Below are 23,140 nucleotides of genomic sequence, written 5' to 3' on the forward strand. Positions count from 1 at the left end.
TTAAAGGACTAAAATCGGTAAGTGTATAGTGAAGGGACCAAACTTGATAACTTTTTAGATAGTTAAAGGACTAAATCCTATAAATATATAGTTAAGGGACTATTTTAGACCTACTCCAATAGTTCAGGGACCATTTATGACATTTTCTCGAAGTAATGGAAATAAAGAAAATTTAGTTTTTATATTAAAGAATAAGAATATACGAAAGAGTAATAATTGACACATTAATTTTTGTATAATAATAAAAAAATATTCAAAAATATTCTAAAAAAAATTTAAAAAATTAAAAAAAATAGAAAAAAATAATATATATATATATAGAGAGAGAGAGAATCATTGGTCACATCACTTTTCTTTGATCTTGCTTTCATATTATATATAGATAGAATCATTTCATTGGAGACAGTGGCTCCTAACTCTGTGTTTGAACACACTTAGTTATTGAAGTTTAATCCCTAATTTATATCATACTAGTAAATTTGTTCGCACTTTTTGCAGGCATAAAAAAAATAAAAATACATCTATGAATTAATATCGTAAAAAATAAAGTTCTATGATTGCAACTGTTAGTAGTTGTTTGAAATGGCAGATTCTCTCTCTGGTTTTTTTTTATCAGAAAATAATTTTTTGCTGTCCTAATGATATCTTAAAGACAAACACCAAAAATTCAACATAAATAAATTTCATTAAATGAGTCATCGAAAGAAACAATGAAGTGTATAATGTATAGCATTTTACCGAAGGTAATTATTGAAGATGGTTTCAATCTACGTGATTAGGTGATTGATATGTTGTTGAAATTGGTTATTGTAATCCTATTTTGTTAACAATATGCAAAAACGGAATATTCTAAATCGGAGAAAATCAATCATGTATGATTAATAAATATACCTTTCTAAGTCTTTCAATAAAAAAAAACAAATATTTTATTTCAATGCTCAAAATAAAAAAATGATTACATCACCTAGCAATTTATGAGAAAAGACATATTTAACTAGGCACATAAAATGATTGATCTCAAGTAAAGTATAACAAACAACACTTGGAAAAAAACATAATGACCTCTTTTACAGAACACATTTTTGGAGGTCCTCCTTTTCCATCTCCTCCCATATCCTTCGGTAATCTCCTATATTAGTAACAATATTGATAACATGTTAGATCACAAAAACTTCATCAACACTCAACTTAATTTTGCTACTAAAGTTACTTGATCAAAAAAGAAAAGTTTTACTATCAAAGTTTTCAACATTTCAAATCTTAACTTTTCCACGATTTTCTCATTTTTGGTACCTACATTTTTCAACATTTAAGTGTGCTATTACATACAAACATTGGCCAATTCTTGAATTAGTCTACAACAACAACAATAACATATCCAGTGAAACCCTATTAAGTGTGGTCAGAAGAGGATACGATGTACGAGGATCTTACCGCTACCTCGTGAAGGGTAGAGAGGTTGTTTTCGAAAGACAATCCTTGAACTAGTCTAAAGTAGAAAAAAATACCATTTATGAATTCATGACCCATGAGACACTTCAAAACCAAAATTTCTTCAAAACAACCTAAAAAGATATGGACTTTAAAATTCACTCATTTGACATGAAGTCATGATATAAATGGTTTAATTAGCTGAAAAATACTTGCTCTTAAACAATAGTCAGGCCTGATGGGTTCTATCATCCATCAAAAAATGTCCATGATAGAAAAAACCATTTTAAAAGTAAATCTTGCTCATCTTCCGTTTTTATATATTTTCCACTGAAAAACTCACTAACTCAATTTCTCATGGTCCTCTCAAATTCACAAGGCAAAAGAACGACTCATGATTTTCATGCGGTATAAAAGAACATGTAGAGTGAATAACTCTCTATGTTCTTAAAGGCATTTAAGAGGGTAGTTATTTAGGAAGTAAAGAGGCAACATTTGGATTTATGTAAAGCCTATTATTAACGGTGGTGTTATCAAAATACATAATGCATACATACCAATAATGCTTCTTGGTCACCCTGCTTCCAATCCAGGGAATATTTCCAACACTTCCATAAATCATTGAAAGGCTACAACCCATTCCTCCGTTTAACTACAATAAAAACCACAACTATAATCAAATAAACCTTGAGCAAAGTTAATTAAAACATCCTACTTATATAAGTTTATATCATCATACCAGAACTATCATAGCACTTTCTTAGAATATAGCAAAAAGACAATTTTTTCGGCCTAACTCGAAATTAGAAGAGAAGGCAATATGTTTTTACACATAAAACCACTACTCAACTGCATAGCATCTTTTTAAAATCCAAAATTAAGAATTCGAAATACTATAGGTGAACTGACTCAAGCCATAGGTAATAAAGCCAGAGTCTAAAAACTTTAGCCTTGATCATATTTTAAGCCGCATGTATCCCCGATAAAAAATAAAATAAAATTGTGTTTGCAGTTATATACTTATTTGGCTTGGGAACTTGCCTCAAAAGACATCTCCAATATTTTTCCTTTTCTAAATTAACCACAACAGATAATGAGCATGTAAAAATAATTGGTGAAAAACATTGAACCAACAGCACATTTAGCTTTATCATCTTGTTAATATATCCTTTTTCATGCTTATTGAATCTTCTAGGTAGAGCATAGAAGTTTAACTGGTTTCTTAATTTTACAAAGATTCTCTTCTCTCTCCTCTCATCTTCCAACGGTAAGTGCTCCCCCACCCCCACCCCCGACCCCCCTGACCCCCCCATCTCCATTCCACCTACACCCAGGCCAACACCTCCCCTAGCGGCCTCCGGCGAAGACTATTTCCGGCCAGATCTCCCCCCCTTCTGTTCTCTCTCTTCATCTCTTCCTTCCTTCTTCTTTGTATTTTTTTTTCTCTTCTCCTTTTTCCTCTTTGACTGCGATCGAAAATCCTCCACCAGTAGATTTTCGGGCAGTTTTTGCACAGGTATTTCGGTATTTCCGGCGAGTGAACAGTATTTCCGGCACGTGAACAGTGTTTCCGGCACGTGAACAGTGTTTCCGGCACGTGAACAGTGTTTCCGGCACGTGAACAGTGTTTCCGGCGTGAACCAGGTTCTTTTCAACTGGAGTTGGTACCTCCGGTTTCCAAATATTCTTTGTTCATACACTTGTCGTTATATTTTGCTGACTTTAGACCATTTAATACTTTAGTAGTTCATACGCGTTTTCGTGGCTTTGGATAGTGATGGTGGATTAGGGTCATGTTCTCATTTAGGGTCGGGGACGAGGGTAAGGAGGGGTAAATGGGTTAAAGGAGAGTCTAGACTAAGAGTAGGTTCTTGGAACATTGGGACGTTAACGGGAAAGTCAATAGAGCTAGTTAAGATTCTTAAGAAAAGGAAGATTAATATAGCTTGTGTCCAAGAGACCAAATGGGTAGGTACTAAAGCTAAGGAGGTAGACGGGTATAAGCTTTGGTTCTCTGGTAGATCAAAGTATAGGAATGGGGTAGGCATTTTAGTAGACAGTGCTCTAAGGGATCAGGTGGTGGAGGTTAGGAGAATCACTGATAGGATGATGTCGATTAAGGTGGTCATTGAAGGGACCACTTTGAACATTATTAGTGCTTATGCGCCGCAAGCGGGCTTAGTAGAGGAGGAGAAGAGGCGCTTTTGGGAGGATTTGGACGAGTTAGTGGGAAGCATACCGCCTACTGAGAAGCTTTTCGTGGGAGGTGACTTCAATGGGCACATCGGGTCTATTTCGGGAGGGTATGACGATGTGCATGGAGGCTTTGGTTTTGGGGACAGAAATGGAGGAGGAGTTTCACTTTTGGAGTTCGCAAGAGCTTTTGGGTTGGTGATAGTTAATTCGAATTTTCCAAAAAAGGAGGACCATTTGGTAACCTTCAGTAGTTCGGTGGCTAAGACTCAGATAGACTTTTTACTCCTTGGGAAGGATGATAAAGGTCTGTGCAAAGACTGCAAGGTCATTCCGATAGACAACCTTACAACCCGACATAAGCTCTTGGTAATGGATTTAGGGATCAAGATGACGAGGAAGAAGAGGGTCGGGAATGATCGACCTAGGATCAGATGGGGGAGTTTGACCACGGCTAGTGCTTTAGAGATGGGAGAGAAATTGAAGGACATGGGGGCCTGGAATAGTAGTGGGGATGCGAACAGTATGTGGGATAGGACGACTAGTTGTATTAGGGTTGTAGCAAGGGAAGTGTTGGGAGTCTCGACAGGCAGTCGTAGTCGACATCAAGGGGACTGGTGGTGGAATGTAGAAGTGCAAGGGAAGGTGGAAGCAAAGAAAATGGCATATGCGAAGTTGATAGAAAGCACGGATGAGGTGGAGGAGTGGACGAATAAGGAACTTTATAAGATGGCGAAGAAGGAGGCGAAGTCGGCTGTTTCGACGGCAAAAACGATAGCTTTTGAACGCCTCTATGCTGAACTAGAAGAAAAAGGTGGGGATAGGAAATTGTTCAAGCTAGCCAGGGTGCGGGCGAGAAGGGAACGCGATGTGGACCAAGTGAAGTGTATTAAGGACGAGCATGGAAAAGTATTGGTAGAAGAGACTCTCATTAAACAGAGGTGGCAGTCATACTTCCATAAACTCTTGAATGACGTAGGGGACAGAGACTTTGTGTTGGGAGATTTGGAACATACAGAGAGGCGTCGCAATTTTGGATATTGCAGGAGTATTAAGGTCGAAGAGGTTAAGGGTGCTGTTCGTAGGATGCGCTGGGGAAGAGCAACCGGACCTGACGAGATTCCTGGGGAATTTTGGAAGAGTGCCAGCTTGGTAGGTTTGGAGTGGCTGACTAGGTTATTTAATGTCATCTTTAAAACGGCAACGATGCCCGAAGAATGGAGGTCGAGTGTAATGATCCCTCTATACAAAAACAAAGGGGATATCCAGAGTTGCAACAACTATAGAGGTATCAAGTTACTAAGCCACACTATGAAAGTGTGGGAAAGAGTGGTGGAGATGAGGGTGAGGAGAGGCGTGTCTATTTCAGAGAACCAGTTCGGATTTATGCCGGGACGCTCAACTACAGAAGCCATCCATCTTATGAGGAGACTGGTGGAGCAATATAGGGAGAGGAAGAGGGACTTGCATATGGTATTCATCGACTTAGAAAAGGCCTACGATAAAGTTCCAAGAGAGATACTATGGAAATGTTTGGAGGCTAAAGATGTACCTGTGGCATACATTAGGGTGATCAAGGACATGTATGAGGGAGCCAAAACCAGGGTAAGGACAGTAGGAGGGGACTCAGAGCATTTCCCAGTTGGGATGGGGTTGCATCAAGGATCAGCTCTAAGTCCATTTTTATTTGCCTTGGTAATGGATGCATTGACGCGACAAATTCAAGGTGAGGTGCCATGGTGTATGCTTTTCGCGGATGACATAGTCCTGATTGATGAGACTCGTAGTGGAGTTAATGCTAAGATGGAGGATTGGAGACATACCTTGGAGTCTAAAGGGTTTAAGCTGAGTATGACCAAGACAGAGTACTTAGAGTGCAAGTTTAGTGAGACACCTCACGAGGTTGGCGTGGAAGTTAAGCTTGGTGCCCAAGCTATTCAAAAGAGAAGTAGTTTCAAGTATCTTGGGTCTATCATGCAAGGCAGCGGGGAAATTGACGATGATGTCACACATCGTATTGGGGCAGCGTGGATGAAATGGAGGCTCGCTTCCGGAGTGCTATGCGATAAGAAGGTGCCACCACAACTTAAGGGCAAATTCTACAAAGTGGTGGTTAGACCGGCTATGTTGTATGGGGCAGAGTGTTGGCCAGTTAAGATCTCTCACATTCAAAAGATGAAAGTTGCCGAGATGAGAATGTTGAGATGGATGTGTGGTCACACCAAGAGCGACAGGATTAGAAATGAGGCTATTCGGGACAAGGTAGGAGTGGCCTCGGTGGAAGACAAGATGCGGGAAATGCGACTGAGATGGTTTGGGCATGTGAAGAGGAGAGACACAGATGACCCAGTGAGAAGGTGTGAGAGGTTGGCTATGGATGGCTACAGAAGAGGTAGGGGTAGGCCGAAGAAGTATTGGGGAGAGGTGATTAGACAGGACATGGCTCAGTTACAGCTTACCGAGGACATGACCTTAGATAGGAGGCTGTGGAGGACCCACATTAGGGTAGAAGGCTAGTACATAGTATCGTTATTCTTCCCTATTCATAGGCGCACTAGCACATTACAATTCCTTGTACTCTCATTTCTGCTATTTCTGTTACTATTTATTGCTTTCAGTACTTTTGATTACTCTATTTTATCTGTGATGCCTTCGTGATTTATTTTTCTATAGCGCTTTGAATTTTTTTAACTTTATCTGACCCCCTTTTCCGTTTTTTTTTTTTTTTTTTTTTTTTTTTTGAGCCGAGGGTCTCTCGGAAACAGCCGTCCTACCTTGGTAGGAGTAAGGTCTGCGTACAATCTACCCTCCCCAGACCCCACGTTGTGGGATTTCACTGGGTTGTTGTTGTTGTTGTTGTTGTTAATATATCCTTTTTAGGAATATAGATGCTTTATCTTTTGGGAGGAAATTAAAAATAATTTTAATGAGCCAACAACTTCGCACTCTCGGGAAAAAAGCCATATATACATTCTAAAAAAAAAAAAAAAAGACCATTCGATGAGCAAAATATCCGTGTTAGTCAAAAATACTTACTAAAGGATAAATAGACACAAAAGAAGAAGTTTCTAGGTACTGAGCTTCCGTCCAAACAACTTAAAAATAACATTTGATGTAGAATTGTTGTGTCTAAACCTTGTTTCTACGTAAGATAAGAAACCAGTAATTTATGGAATTTACTAAGGCAAAAAAGTACAAACAACTACATTCAAAGATATGACATGGCAACAACCTAATAATCAGAAGTTTTTAAGAGGAATGGATATATACCTTTATTTAGGCTCTATTTCGAGCATTGATCAATATTAGTGATTGTCCAACATGCTTCCTTCTTGATGCTTTTCTCGTGATTTTGAGTTAATAATTGATACATGCATGCTAAGACCTTGTGTTCAATGACATACTGAAATATAAATACCCATAAAACATGTTAAAATTGAGCAAAATTAAAGAGAAAAGGAAAACACTTTCTAAACACTTCAATCCATATCCAAGTAGCAAAGGAGGTGATGTTAGCAAAAATTTTCTATTTTTCTGAATATAAAGAATATATATACACAACTTCATCATTAAAGACGTGGAAAGTGGCAAAATAAAATTCTGGCAATATCTACTTAGAATTGTTATTTTCGCAATAACTATTATGCTAGTTCTGCTTTAAAGCAAGGGAATCCTCTTTGATCCACCAGCTTTGTCGGAATTGACAGATTTATCATTAATGAATTCTTGTAATGCAAGTTTATTCCTCTAATGACGGCTTTTGACTATACGAATTCAAACACTCATTAAAAACAGTGGAGACAGTGATGCAAAAAATTTCAACCTCAGCACATACGAGCCACACTTGGATATTATTCTCACAAAGATTTATATACCTCTGAAGATATAGCATCCCTGTCACTCCAAGTCATGTGAAAACATGATTTTTCTATGGTGGCAAACCATGTGTCATCTCTCTTGCTCATAATCAAATGTAAAGCAACACATGTACTTACATATCTGAGAAAAAATTAACGCAAACACCATGTTAATTTCATATTTTTACTTTGGATTAAGGTTGAAGATTAAGTGGAAATGACAGAAAACTAATGAATGAATAAAAGATGCACTGCAAAATTAGTTACTTTACCAGTTCTGTAGTTGATAATCCAAATTAATGTGCATATACTAATAGACGCAACATGTGATTTGCTTAAGTTTGTGTTTAACTTGACAGTTCTAAAAGACATTGCAAAATTAACATGACAGAATTTGAGGGATGGATGAGAAAACCAACAATAATAATTATTGGTTGTGACTGTGGGAAGAGCCATTCGGGAGATGACATAATCCTAAAGGGCAGAAAAGGGAAAAAGTAAAGTTAAAATTAGCCGCAATAAATGAATTAAAAAAACTCAAGAATATAGTAGTTCATATAATCCGAATAAATCGAAAATCAGGGGGAAAACTCACCTTTTTGTTTTTTGTATACGCCTTTTGGTTTCTCAAAGCACACTTTATAACACTTTATACTCTAATTCTACAATGTACTTAATTTAACCTTTGAGTGAGCACTTTTTCTTTATAAGTGGTGTTTTGATTCGGTAGATGTAATAGCTTTTTATATATATATATATAGAAGGGTTAACTGAGTTGTTAAATCGACCCTCAATTAAATTGGAGAACTTAATATTTGCAGGTATAAAAGTAGCAATTTCATTGAGTTATTACTGTTGGGATACATCATTTTTTTGGTATCTAACTAACATTAGAAAATAATTGATCATGTTTGTGCCACTCTTGACATTGCAAGGCAAGGTGAGGACACAATCACCTCACACAGAAAGAGAACTCTCTTGATCGGGACACATTTTTTTCTTTATCTCTGAGACATACGTAGGAGAATAGAGATATGGCACAATTAATCACCACATACGGAGATATATAGATATATAGATGAGTGTACATTACATAGAGAGGGGACTTACTTTGAGAGAATTTTTTCTGGAATTCACTGGATTCAAAAGGCAAGAGAACACATTCACATTCAGGCACTAAAAAGAAGAGATAGACAACCAATATTTTTCTCTGAACCATAAAGATTTTGCTGGAAACGGCTCTCAACAAAAAAATCCATCAATCTTCCACTTGAGAACCACCATGCATCTAAAAAACACCATTAAACACCGAATCTATCACTGAAAAACTCACCGCGAACCACCGTCACCTTCACAGTCCAATTGAAACCCAATTCATTTTCTTCTATGACAGCCGGAAACAAACTCAGTTCTGTCAAAACCATTTCTCCAATTCAAGGACTCAAGTAAAGCGAATTTTATCTAGTGCTTAATTCGCTAGATAAATTCAACTCGACAAATTAATAAGATCCTTAGTTAATGAGGGACAAATGATCCTTCCAACTCCCTTCCGTTCGATTGGTCAACCACCTATATAGATAGGGCGAACTGTCAAAGAAAATAGATTTAAAGGGCAGGGAATTAAAAAATAGAGTACTAAGAAGAGAAGACGTGTAAATATTGGGAGGTACACAAACATAAACTATGGTGAAAGAAGTGTCCATCGACATTGGTCACATTTACTTTAAAGTGATTAATAAGGATTTGAATCTTCTGTCCCTTGTTTCCAAGGCAACGTCTGGCCATGAGAACACATAAGGCCTTTTTCATCACTGGCTCTAGTTCTGATTTTGCAGGAGTGAAATCTGGTGGAACTGGGGGATGAGGTTGAATTTGGAAACTTCATTGTCATATTAATCTCAGTCCAGTAGTTTATGAAGAAAGAGTTTCCCTTTCAGGAAAAAGCATTTACAACTTGCAATTAACTTAAATTAATTTCATCGAAGGGTCCTATGATACACAACATTCTTGAAGCCATTGTCAAAGTTAATCACTTCTTGACATAGCTTAGCTCGTCAAGGACACTCGAGGTTTTTTATGTCCTGACCCTGTGCATACCAATTTGATATTGCTCCTATTGATTAAAGGTTGGTTCTTCGTTAGATCTCTTTTTTTGTATGACTTAGATGTCCATCCGACTTAAGAATTTTTTGAGATTTGTAAATCTCAACCTAAAAGTTGTCCAGTCCTAAACAAGATAGGAAACCCTTTAGGCTAGAGTTAACTGCATCCGATAAAATAGCAAGGATTGGGGGTACGGCAGATACGAAGAGCGACCAAAAAACGGAAAGAAGAGTATGAGGATCTTTGAGAGATGTGGGTGTAAATCCTTGAAGAAATTTCGACACAGAGAGAAAGAGATCTTTCATGATTGGTACACACATTTTTTCTTTCTCTCAGAGACGCAAGTAGGGGAATAAAGACATAGCACAATTAATCACCACGTGCAGAGATATATAAATACATACATGAGTGTACATTAGATAGAAAGGGGGACTCACTTTGAGAATATTGATTTTGGAATTCACTCGGTAATTTAAAAGGCAGGAAGCACATTCATGTTTAGGCATTAAAAAGAGGAGATAGACAACAAATGTTTTGCCTGAACCTTCACCACTTTGATGGAAACAACTCTCAGCCAAAAATCCATCAATCTCTTCATGTAACTACCAAAAAACATCAAACATCGAATCTATCATCAGGAAATCCGTTGCGACACACCGTCACCTTCACAGTCAAATCGAAACCCAATTCATTTTCTTCCATGAAAGTCGGAAACAAACTCAGTTCCGTCGAAATCATTTCTCCGATTCAAAGACCAACCTAAAATCACATTCCCTTCGGCCAATTTTAAAATCATCGTCTTTAACGAAAATTAGTTTATCAGGTTGAAATTGGGTTTGGTTCGCCCTTGAAACTGAAGTTCAGGTCACGGCAAGGTTCCAAGCAACATCGTAGTCAAATTTTTCATAATTTTTGCATCGAATTCTCTCCAAAGGTCCAAGTTTTATGTTCTAGCTTTTGATGTATGTATCCCGCTTGCAATCTTTGAAGCGGCAAGATTTTTGTGTGAAAGGGTTCTAGAGAATTTAGAGAGACACAAATTCTGTAATATTTATTGTTGGGTATATTTAATAGTTAAATTTGTTGTGTGGAAATTTCTAAAAGTCTTGAAAAAAAATATCTGATCATTGAAGAACGTTGATGGGCAAGAAAAGTGAAAGCGAAGGATTTGGTTTGAAACGACACAATACGTATTGGTACGATAAATTGAAAACAGTAAACGTCGTTGATATTTCCGAGCGGTGCTTCTTCTAAGACGCGAAGGTTTACTTTTCCTTAAGCAAAACATTAAAATTACAGAAAAAATAGTTAAATACACTTTGGGCTTGTGGTGCCATGTCAGATTCTAAGATTCTCTTTTTTTTATATATATATAAGATTACTGGTGAAATCATTTAATTGAAGTAAGCGGCTTCTAATTGTGTATTTAAATATGTACACTTAGCCTCATTTGTTTTCATTAAAATTAAGACGTATGAATTTGAATTTATATCTAAATGATTAAGATGTTGTCGATAGATCTGAACAATAGATGATTAAAACTGTTTATTTTTTTAACATCTGAATATATTGAATTAAACAAATAAATATAAAAAACTACAATAATAATAATAATAATATACTCAATATAATTGAAAACATAAAATTTAAACAATATAGTAATTAAACATTACTTCGTTAATATATTTGAGAAAATATTAAGGAAAAAGGGTTTGATATACCCCTCAACTTTGTCATTTAGAGCTGATATACCCCTCATTATAAAACTGACTCATATATACCCCTATTGTTATACAAATGGCTTACATATACGGTGGAGGTATATGTGACTCAAATATTCTCTCCCTACATTCTTCAAATTTCTTATGAATCTCTTTTTTCCTCACGACCTACAAGGGTGAACGTTGCTGCATATTGAGGGAAAGACATGCCGATGGCAAATCAGGTGGACCAAACTTGCAACGTAGTTTAGATTTAAAAGAACAAGTCAAACAGAGGTTCCAAAATACAAACAACTTTGTCAATTAAAATGAAAAAATTACATATTTAAACTAAACTAACTAGAAAATCCATAATATAATCAAAAGTTGGGCTTGGATTGTTGGACTTGGACATATGCTGCTTAGTGCTTACGACTTATTAGAATTTAGAGTTGGGCTTAGATTGTTGGACTTGGACATATTCTTTTAAGACATGTGCCTTAAAAATAAGTAGATCAAAATTAAATTAATAATTAAAAAATATAAAATATCTTTAATTATTTATGAAAAGCTAATATTATACATATAAATAATTATAAATTTTATGTATACAATTATCGGTTTGGTTCGGTTATTTATTCGGTTATTTTTTACTATAACCATAACCAAATCAAATATTATCGTTTTTTCAAATTTAAAACCAAATCAAATCAAACCAAATGTCGGCTTTTTTATTCTGTTTGGTTAAATTTTCGATTTGATTTTGGTTTTAACCAAAACTGTGAACAGCCCTAGTTATATGTTAGGAGATATGATCGTTTGAAATTGACCCTTATACGGACTCATCAGAAAATTTAGCCGATAGAAATTCTTTGGACTCGGCTTGGTGTTAGGGATCTCTTATGACCCTAAAACACATCTAATACACTTCAAATACTTAGGAATTGATCTTTACTCATATATACATTTTGAAGTCTTCGAGTTCAAGCATATATGCCTAGGAAGAACGGTCTGAATCTTAACGTAGAGATTTTGAAGGTGTAACATACTACTTCATTCAAATCAATGTTTAATAATAATAAAAATTCATCATTATATTGAGTGGAGAAGACTAATCACTATGATCTGTCGCATTAATTGCAAAAATAACTTTCTTAGCCACTAACAACTTGAACACTACAACTTATGTTCAATTTTATTTTTTTATTGAGTTAATTAAGGTTTGATCAATAAATGTTGTATTTTTTTTAGATTCAGTTTATGATAATGTATAATGCGATTTTATAAACTTTTATTTATTTGGTAAGATTGTATAAACAATTGGGACAATTTTGATAGTTTTACAACTTATGGAATTTTTATGTTTATGAAAAAACATACGACATAAAAAATCTAAATCGTATGACCAAATAAAATTTCAAATTCATCTCATAATTTCAAATCACAATTTCATATCGCATAGCCAAACAGGCCTATTGGAGTTTAATGCATAATTTATATTATTGTCGGTTTCATTTAATTGAAGAAAGCGACTCCAAACGGCTAACTGTGTGTTTAAACACACACAGTTTTTGAAGTGTGACTTATATATTTTGTTAGCGTACATAAATTGTTTTTATGGGAGAATTAATTTTTGTAGTTCACTTATAATTTATTGTTTTTAGTTTTATATATTTTTTATTTTTATACCACTTACAATTTTTTAGATTTCCTAAAATATTAAAAAATAAACATTATAATTCGCGTTAATTAAGGGTTATTTTTGACATTTTAAATATACATGCAATGATTTAAATTATTTTTAATCATTGATTTAAATAAAGATAAATTTCTTTCAAAAGGTGAAAAAGATATTGATTTCCAATTTCACCAGAAAGGTAAGGGAGTTAAGTGAGACTTACGAAAAAAGAAATAAAACAGGCGATTCAACAAGACGAAAAAGTCTCATAAAACTGACACTAGCTAGTAATTATTTATATGTGATATTTTTTTTTCTCAAAATTTGAGTCTATTTTTTTTGTAAGATAAAAAGATGCCTCACACCCAACTAGCTAGTGTCAATTATGTAGTAAACTTTTACGCCCTTTGAAACAATATCTAAATTAAAATTATTGAGAAAAGATTTAGTTTCGTCCAATCAATGAAGATTGTAGTGGAGTGATAAATACTCATTAATTATTAATCATAAATTTTTGATTCGAAAATCCTTGATTATGAAATCATCTTTGTTAAGAAACGTTTACATTTTCAACTTGAATTCAAATTTAATCGCACTTCAATATTTGAACCACATGCTCTAAAAATTCAAAAAGGGAAAAAAGTAAGTGTGTTGTGGAGGCAAATAAGACCAAAAAAAGAAGTGTGGCACATGTGACATGACTACCGACTAATAAATTAATTCAGCATTAATTAGGTACGAATTAATCCTTCATCACCCGTTTCCAAGCTACGTACCTACTTTTAACAACCCCTATTTGGTAATGTGCCGATTTGCTGAAATTGGAATTTTACCATGCATGGCTTACTTTTACATATACTGCTAGACATGATATTGAATAATTATATAGTATCAAATTTAAACTTGAGACTACTCCTATATATATGTAAGCATATCAACTAGTTTCCTTTCTATTTTCTTTTCAACTTCATTTACATACCACCTTGAAGTAATTATAAAGTACACTAGCCAGTTAGCGCATTCGTATAAAAAAGGAGAGTTAGCCATTACTTTCCGCCGATATTCCTCTACAATTTAATTAATTCAGTACGTACGTACAATATTACTATGGAGATGTCGCAGAATATCGGAATTGGAATGGTGGATGAAGAAGAATTGAATGAAGGTGTTTTCTTGACATGGAATGACTTGTGGGTGTCTGTTTCCACTAGTAGAAATGGAGGCAAAAACATAGTTGAAGGTGTAACTGGCTATGCTCGTCCAAGTGAGCTATTGGCAGTAATGGGTCCTTCTGGCTCTGGCAAATCTACACTTCTTGACGCATTAGCTGGTATATATATATTCTTCATTAATTCCAAATTTTAAATCATGCATATATGTTATATGACTGGATGGGATTGATCAGGGCGCCTGGATTTCAGCACGAGGCAGAGTGGGGATATTCTAATCAATGGTCACAAACAAAAACTTTCTTATGGAACTTCTGTAAGTTGAAAATCTTATTAATCTAAACTATACTCCAAATGTCCTAGTAAATCACTGGAACTTCTGTGTCAGGCATATGTAACTCAAGATGAAACTCTCATAGCAACACTAACAGTTAAAGAAGCTGTTTACTACTCCGCACAACTCCAACTCCCAGATTCCATATCAAAATCAGAGAAAATACAAATTGCAGAGCAAGCTATAAAGGATATGGGTTTGCAAGATGCAATGAACACGCGAATTGGAGGATTTTGTAATAAAGGAATTAGCGGAGGAGAAAAGAGGAGACTCAGTATTTGCATCGAACTTCTAACAAGACCAAAACTTCTCTTCCTTGATGAACCAACCAGTGGCATAGACAGCGCTGCATCGTATTATGTGATGAACGGAATTTCACGCCAAAGAGCCGGAAGAACCATTATTGCATCTATTCATCAGCCTAGTGCTGAAGTTTTCAATCTCTTTCACAGTTTGTGTATCTTGTCTTCAGGAAGAACTGTGTATTTTGGACCGGCTAGTGCAGCAATTGAGGTATATATAAGCATAGGAATTATGAAGTTTATTTTTAATGATGTCACACCTGATATTTTAAGCCAAAATTACAAGTTTTGGTACCTTTGTTTAATATATAAAGGGATTTTAGGGGCCGTATATCGAGACGAATATGAAGTTTTTAGTTCAAATGGATTGAATATAATATTTTTTATTTTTGGTTTAAAAAATCAAGTGCTACGTCATTAATAATTATCCGAATAAATATATCACTTTCGGTTCTTCCAGGTGAAGTAAGAAAGGTAAGTGATGTTTCCTATACAAAAAGGAAAAGAAAAGATGATCTTTTGAGTTAAACAGCAAAAGATAAGTGACTTTAGTCATCTATTTTCAATAGTTCAATGCCGTTTAAGAAATGAATTCTTAATTATTGTATTAACTACTTGTCAAGACTCAAGTAATGGGCCGGCCACCTTTTACTTTAGAAGAGCAAAAGGCCCATATAATGCAAAGTATATTTAACATCTTCATTAGTTTGCTCTGTTTTTAATCTCTGGTTTTGGTTGTAGTTTTTCAGGACAAACGGATTCCCTTGCCCGATTCTTCAGAATCCGTCTGATCATTTTCTTAAAACAATAAATAAAGATTTTGACGAGGTAAATAAATAGTGTATCCATACTTTTTTTCTTTTTTAATAATTCTTGGAGAGGCCAAAGTTTGCATTTTTACTGAATGAACCCAGTTAATAGGATATTGAACATGGTTTAGCTGGAAGAAAGCAGACGGAAGAAGTGGCTGATTTTCTCATAAAATCATATAAATCATCCGAGGAATACCATAAAGTTCAGAATCAGGTTGCACAAATATGTCAACAGGTAAGCAAAAACGAACTACGAGGGATTGTTTCCGAAGAGGCAGAATCAAGAATTGCTATTATGTTAATAGTATACAATAATAAATAGGAACCTGTAACTAGTATTTGTCACTCTAACATGATTATATATTTTCCAGGGTGGTGAAATATTGGAAAAAAGAAGTCATGCAAACTTTACCACACAAAGCCTTGTTTTGACAAGGAGATCATCTGTTTCGTGATCTTGGCTACTACTGGATGCGATCGGTGTCTTATGTCATCCTTGCATTAGGTCTTGGCACTATCTACTATAACGTCGACTTAAGTTATCGTTCAATCGAGGTAAAAACAATATATAGAGATAAGAAATCAGAAGAAATTCTAGTACTATTAAACAAACACACTATTGGATCATGACATGGCGTACAATTTTTGAATATTACCTTTTTCAGGAAAGAGGTCTAATGGTGGCTTTCGTTGTTTCATTCATGACATTCATGACAGTTGGTGGATTCCCTTCATTTGTGGAGGACATGAAGGTATATATATATATATATATCCTCATTAATTACATCATCACAACAAAATAATTTCCTTTCGTGATGACTAATTAATTTAATTTCAATTCGAAAAAATATGCAGGTATTTCAAAGAGAAAACTTGAATGGACACTATGGTGGTTGTGCTTTTGTGATTGGCAACACTCTTTCTTCCATGCCGTACTTGTTATTGATTTCACTAGTTCCAGGTTCCATTGCCTATTTCCTCACTGGATTTCAACACGGATTTGAGCATTTCATCTACTTTGCTCTAGTCCTCTTCATTAGTATGATGATAGTTGAGAGCCTAATGACTAATGTTGCAGCTATCGTGCCTAATTTCCTCATGGGCATTGTAGTAGGCGCAGGAATACAAGGATTGATGATATTAAGCGGCGGTTTCTTCCAGATACCTAACGAGTTGCCCAAAATTATTTGGAAGTACCCTTTATACTACATTTCGTTCCACAAGTATGCTTATCAAGGCATGTTTAAGAATGAATTTGAAGGACTAATGTTTACAGATAACGTCTATGGAATCAATGTTACTATTAGTGGAGAGGACGTAATAGGAAACAAATGGCAAGTAGAAATGGTCTACTCAAAATGGGTAGATCTTGCCATTTTGGTAGCTATGTTAATTTTGTACCGTCTGGTATTCTTTCTGATTGTCAAGACCAATGAAAAAATTGTGCACGCAAGAAAAGCATCGACATCCATTTTATCAAACAAAAGTAGGCAAATCATGGCCAAGTCCCTAGCTGCCTCGCCTCTCCATGTTGACATTCTCACCAACAATAGTTGAATTAGTAATACGTTATTTCTTTGTGATCGTTTCATAATGTATCATTTTATATTGTATTTTATCGTTTACATTTCATAAATTGTAACAGTTGTTATTTTTCTTATAATTTAAAGTTTTTAGTTTGTAATTAATATTTTTTATAGTTTTTAAAGTCATTATTATTTGTTGTACCGAGTAACAACTTAAAGATAATGAGAGTAATATTATAGTAGCACGTTTCATTAATATTTTTAAAACATCTAAAGTCAAGATTTCCTTCATTTTTTTCGTAGTGCAAAAGTAGTTGGTGATAGTAATATTGTACGAACACTATTCCTCATAAACTCATCAATTATGCTCAACTGTAATACCACAACACTCAAGTCTATAGTTCTACTGATTATGAACGTATTATTGTTATTCATTACATGAAATTTTGTTTTTGAGAGTGAGATGACAACTGACAAGGAAAGTTGAAAAACAATAGTAGTGCAACTTAAGAGTAACAACTTAAAGATAATGAGAGTACTATTATAGTAACACGTTTCATTAATATTTATAAAACATCTAAAGTCAAGATTCCCTTAATTTTTTTCGTAGTGCAAAAGTAGTTGGTGATAGTAATATTGTAGGAACACTATTCCTCATAAACTCATCAATTATGCTCAACTGTAATACCACAACACTCAAGTCTGTAGTTCTACTGATTATGAACGTATTATTGTTATTCGTTACATGAAATTTTGTTTTTGAGAGTGAGATGACAACTGACAAGGAAAGTTGAAAAACAATAGTAGTAATTTTTGCATTTAAATTAATACATATTCTTATTGCATTTAAATGTCATGACGCATTCAAACCAGCTAGATTTAAGTATAATTTTATATGTGCCAAAATATTTTTATTCTTAAATTTTATATTCAGTTAATTATTGTAATGTAGAATGGAAAAAGGGACTATAAATTACTAAAAAGAATAAAAAGACAAGAATCCACCAACTTATAAACAAGGTAAAGCTATAGTAAATGTTTATTTTTCGAATCGAAGCTTTGAAAATAAAAAATAAATTGCTAGGAACCTTGTATTTATAATGCACTAATTTGAATCATACAAAGCATAAAAAAAAAATTAAAAATTATATATAAAAATTATCTTTGTAATGAACAAATTTAAATTAATACAAGTTCAATACTTAATTAATACTCAAAAATGTATCTTATTCACTGAGCCATTATTTGTATTCCTCAACCCCATCCCAACCCAAACACACACTAGAATGGCTCTGACAGCCGGGGGCAGCAGGGGTGGCTCAGCCCTCCCCAATTCATTCCTTCAAGCTTTACCTTTACAGAAACCCACCTTCATCTCTTCCTTTCCCAAAATAATAACCCCCTCAAACTCCAAAATAAAGCCAAGAATCAAACCCATCTCAGCCGTTCAATCTACACCTTCAAAGACAACAAAAACTGATCAAAACCCAGAAAGGAAATGGAGTCTTGAAAGCTGGAAATCGAAGCCAGCTTCTCAGCTCCCTGAATACCCTGATAAGTTAGTGCTTGAATCGGTTCTTGACACCCTTTCGACTTATCCCCCAATTGTATTTGCTGGGGAAGCTAGGAATCTTGAAGAGAAATTGGGAGAAGCTGCTCTTGGGAACGCTTTCTTGTTGCAGGGCGGTGATTGTGCTGAGAGCTTTAAGGAATTTAGTGCTAATAACATTAGGGATACGTTCAGAGTCATCTTGCAGATGGGTGTTGTGCTTTTATGTTTGGTGGTCAAATGCCTGTAATCAAGGTGATTTTCTCAATGTTTGAGTTAATTACTTCATTTATTTTTGACAGGTTTAGCTCAAACTGACCCAGACATCATAGTGGTGAAAATTTAAGTCATCGATTCTTCTATTGTTTTCGTTACATTTATAAAAACTACACATGTGGCTTTATGGTGGACTCTGTAGAAGGAAAGAAACTAGAGATACTTTGACATCATAAAGGAAAAGATTTATAACTTAAAGCACAGATGTTTAGCTCTCTTCACATGTAGTTATGATGGTGTAAAAATGAAAATGTTGAGGAAGTAGAATGAAATGGTTAATTTCCTTAGTTCTTTTCACATGTAGCTATTGTACTAATATAGTGTTTGGGTAAAATAAAAAAGTGTTTTTAAGCACTTGTTTTTAAGCCAAAATAACTAAAGTAAGCTATAAGTCCATCCAAGCAGACTCTAAAATGCATTTCGCTAATGGTTGTGCTAGTCATCGCCCATCGGTGCTATCCTTTAAAAAAGATTTCATTACATTCTCAATAGAAAAAGAGAGCAACAAATTTTGGTGGTTTGCATGATCACATGTCATATGGGGTTTTGTCCACCGTAGGTGGTCTTTGTCTGTGATATGTACAATTTACAGAACTTGGTCTTAAGCTGTTCATGCCCTTCAGGTTGTTTAGTTGGTAGAGGAAAAAATTGTCATGTTTTCACGCTAATGACACTAAAATGATTAAATTTGACCTTGATTATAGTATCTGTTAAGTGATATCGTTATTCCTTTTGATTGCTCTGGGACAACTTTAGATGGTTGGCCTAATACACAAACAGATGAGGATGCACTTGCACTAAGTCATATGATGCTTGTTGGTTCATGGTGAAAATGATATTTCAAGCTTTTTCTTATTTACTGCTTAGGAAATATACTTGATTGAACTTTATTTTAGTCTGCTGCTAAGGTCTTGGTTCCAATTATAATTAAGAATTTCTCTTGTTTGACTTATTATCCAAACTTTCACATGCATATCAAGCAGACAAATCAGCAACTGCATCTCAAAGTTTAGAATCAGGAGCAATGTATTCATTTTAGCGGTTTCTGTGGTTGTAACAAATATAGTTTTACTTTTGATTGTTGATTGTTGATCGATTCTGGTAGCTGTGGTCCAAGATTTGGTTATTTATACTTGTAATTTACTGGATAGGTGGGTAGAATGGCAGGTCAATTTGCAAAGCCAAGATCTGATCCATTTGAAGAAAAGGATGGCGTGAAGCTACCAAGTTACAGGGGAGACAATGTGAATGGTGATGCTTTTGATGAGAAATCAAGAATTCCTGACCCCCATAGGATGATTAGGGCCTATACTCAGTCTGTAGCTACATTGAACCTCCTCAGGGCATTCGCTACTGGTGGTTATGCTGCCATGCAGAGGGTTAACCAGTGGAATCTTGACTTTACTGATCACAGCGAGCAAGGTGACAGGTATGTCTTCTGCTATGTTAGTTTTCTTTCGAAAATAACTGTTAGTTTATTCTTATTTATCAAAAGAAATGGTTGTCTTTTTTTGTTTTTGTAGTCATGAATGTCTTTTTGTTATCACTTCCATGACTACCAATTTTGTGTGCAATTTGTTTCCCGAAGGTACCGAGAACTGGCTCACCGAGTTGACGAAGCCATGGGCTTCATGACTGCTGCTGGGCTTACAGTTGAGCACCCAATCATGACTACAACAGACTTCTGGACATCACATGAGTGCCTTCTCTTGCCTTATGAACAAGCACTTACTAGAGAGGATTCAACTTCTGGCCTTTATTATGACTGCTCCGCTCATATGATTTGGGTTGGGGAACGAACAAGGCAATTGGATGGTGCTCATGTTGAGTTTCTCAGAGGAATTGCCAATCCTCTTGGAATCAAGGTACAGGGCACTTCTTTTCCTGCAATTTTATTTTCTTAGAAAAAGGAGTGTGGTAAAACATGGTAATTACGAAAGGCTCTGAGAAGTATCTTGTAAGAGGGAACGAATAAACTTCAGACTGCCATCTGCATGTGGTAAGGAGTTGAAGGGAAGGTGGAGATTATAAATTGTAAGCCATGCCTTGGAGATGCATTTGACCATGCCTGGACCTTCGTCTATTCTTTGACCATCCACATGCTGTTATTCAACTTTTAGCCTGTGATTAGTGGTAAAAAGTGTAGAATGTTTGAAAACTGGTAAGTGAAACGAGAAAACAAAGCTTTGGACTAATATTTTATGAAGTTTTAGGTCTTGTTCTATACGAAGTGTGAGTAGAGATAGGGGTAATTGTAAAGCTAAATTTAAGAAGAAAACATCATATCGAAGTTAAATATTATAATAATACATGAATTTGAATTCTTGAAATCTTATCAATGATATAATTAGAAGAATGGTGTCAAGCATTTGAGATGTCCCAAAAAGTAAAATGAGTTGTATAAATTGGGATGGAGAGTGTAAATACTGACCAGAGTTAAACCGTTAAATACAACGTCCAATTATAGTATCCACCTCTTCATATTCCTATCAAAACAATTATAGTGTCACCAGATTTTAGGTTCCCTTAGTTTCCACGATATTACTATTTAGCTTACTGATTGATGGACATACATGCTACATAAGCTACCTTTGTTTCCACAGGTGAGTCACAAAATGGATCCAGATGAACTCGTCAAGCTTATTGACATTCTTAACCCTCAAAACAGACCAGGAAGGATTACTGTAATTGCCAGGATGGGAGCTGATAACATGAGAGTAAAGCTTCCCCATCTGATCAGGGCTGTTCGCGCAGCTGGTCAAATTGTCACTTGGGTCAGTGATCCTATGCATGGAAATACCACTAAAGCCCCTTGTGGACTCAAAACACGTTCATATGACTCTATCCGGGTATGATGCTATTCTACTTATTTTATATACTTGTACAAGAACTTGCTTTATGTTCTCGTGGTATGTGAATTCTGCTCTATTTTTTCAAAAAAGATTTATCTGCCACCCTTGGCAATATAAGTAAAGTATTTCTAAACTCTTTTAGTATCCAAGAAACTATAGGAGAAGATCGAAGTAGCACAAGGCAAGAAATTAGTTGATAATAAGATCGAATAAACCCTTTTTACTAAATAGCAAATTTTGTGACCTTATGCTCTTTACTCCTACCGTTTAGACTATCCTAGTGAATTTCTTTTTCGCCGTAGCTTATATTGTGATTGCATGTATCTATGTAGGCTGAGGTAAGAGCATTCTTTGATGTACACGATCAAGAAGGGAGCTATCCTGGTGGTGTGCATCTGGAGATGACAGGTCAGAATGTAACGGAGTGCGTTGGAGGCTCTCGGACAATTACTTACAATGATCTGAGCTCACGCTACCATACACTTTGTGACCCAAGACTTAACGCTTCTCAAGCACTTGAACTTGCCTTTATTATCGCTGAGGGTCTCAGGAAAAGAAGACTTGGACCTAAGTTCAGGTTCTAGAAACCATCTTACTACCCTTTTCCTACTATTCGCGGTAAGCGTCTGTGAGAAGAGGTATAAGCATAGAGTATGGCAAGATCCAATTTTATAGAAATATGAGACTCAAAACATGGAAAGGCTATTACAGCATCCAGTTGTGGGCAGGCTGTTAGTGTATATGTTAAGTGATAGGACCTCTTGATGCTTAAAGTTTTGTCTATATAACATCTGTGAGTTATAACTTCTTCGTAAGTGAAGTGAACTGACTGTTTGGTTTGATATATAACATCCAGTGGCAGAACAAACTTTTTCACAACGAGATTCAAAATATAAACAAGTAAATACATACATATAAGAAGCAGCTAAAGTAATTCAACATTTATTATATATGCATAAAAAATAATTTTAACTTTGTACATTCAATGTAATTTTCAAAGGAAAGGGTAATCCCCTTTTGGCACCCTAGCTCTGGCCCTGGTGCTGGCCTTGGCTAATTTGGTTTCGTATTGAAAAGCTTCTCAAATAAAGCGCTATCTATCAAAACCTTGTTTGTATTTGGGCTCAAACTCGAGATCTTTTACTAAGAAACCTAATAGGTTCGAATTCTGTCACCTTGATGTGGATACGGTAGCCTTCTCCGTGATCGGATGTTACTTGTTACTATGCATATGTTTTTCATCTAGTGTATTCTTTCTGGATAGTACAAGCTCAGAGGAATAACCATAGAAACTATCTGATTTTTCAAAAAATTATTTATTTATTTAAAAAATGAATATCCATAGCAACTGTGGAATG

The 23,140-nt window shown here is 35.2% G+C and overlaps 1 protein-coding gene and 1 pseudogene across 1 annotated transcript; both read left to right on the forward strand.

The window, feature by feature from the left end:
- Positions 1-13,936: 13,936 nt before the first annotated feature.
- LOC129885748 (ABC transporter G family member 1-like) lies at positions 13,937-17,157 on the forward strand (annotated as a pseudogene).
- A 1,192-nt stretch (positions 17,158-18,349) lies between these two features.
- LOC129885749 (phospho-2-dehydro-3-deoxyheptonate aldolase 2, chloroplastic-like) lies at positions 18,350-22,648 on the forward strand. The gene is given in 6 exon segments (XM_055960156.1): positions 18,350-18,877; positions 18,880-18,909; positions 20,082-20,359; positions 20,519-20,795; positions 21,534-21,779; positions 22,115-22,648. Coding segments are annotated over 6 exon segments (1,569 nt in total). The 5' UTR covers positions 18,350-18,391; the 3' UTR covers positions 22,367-22,648.
- Positions 22,649-23,140: the final 492 nt, after the last annotated feature.

Source organism: Solanum dulcamara, chromosome 4 (genome assembly GCF_947179165.1).
Source record: "Solanum dulcamara chromosome 4, daSolDulc1.2, whole genome shotgun sequence".
Classification (NCBI taxonomy): Eukaryota; Viridiplantae; Streptophyta; class Magnoliopsida; order Solanales; family Solanaceae; genus Solanum; species Solanum dulcamara.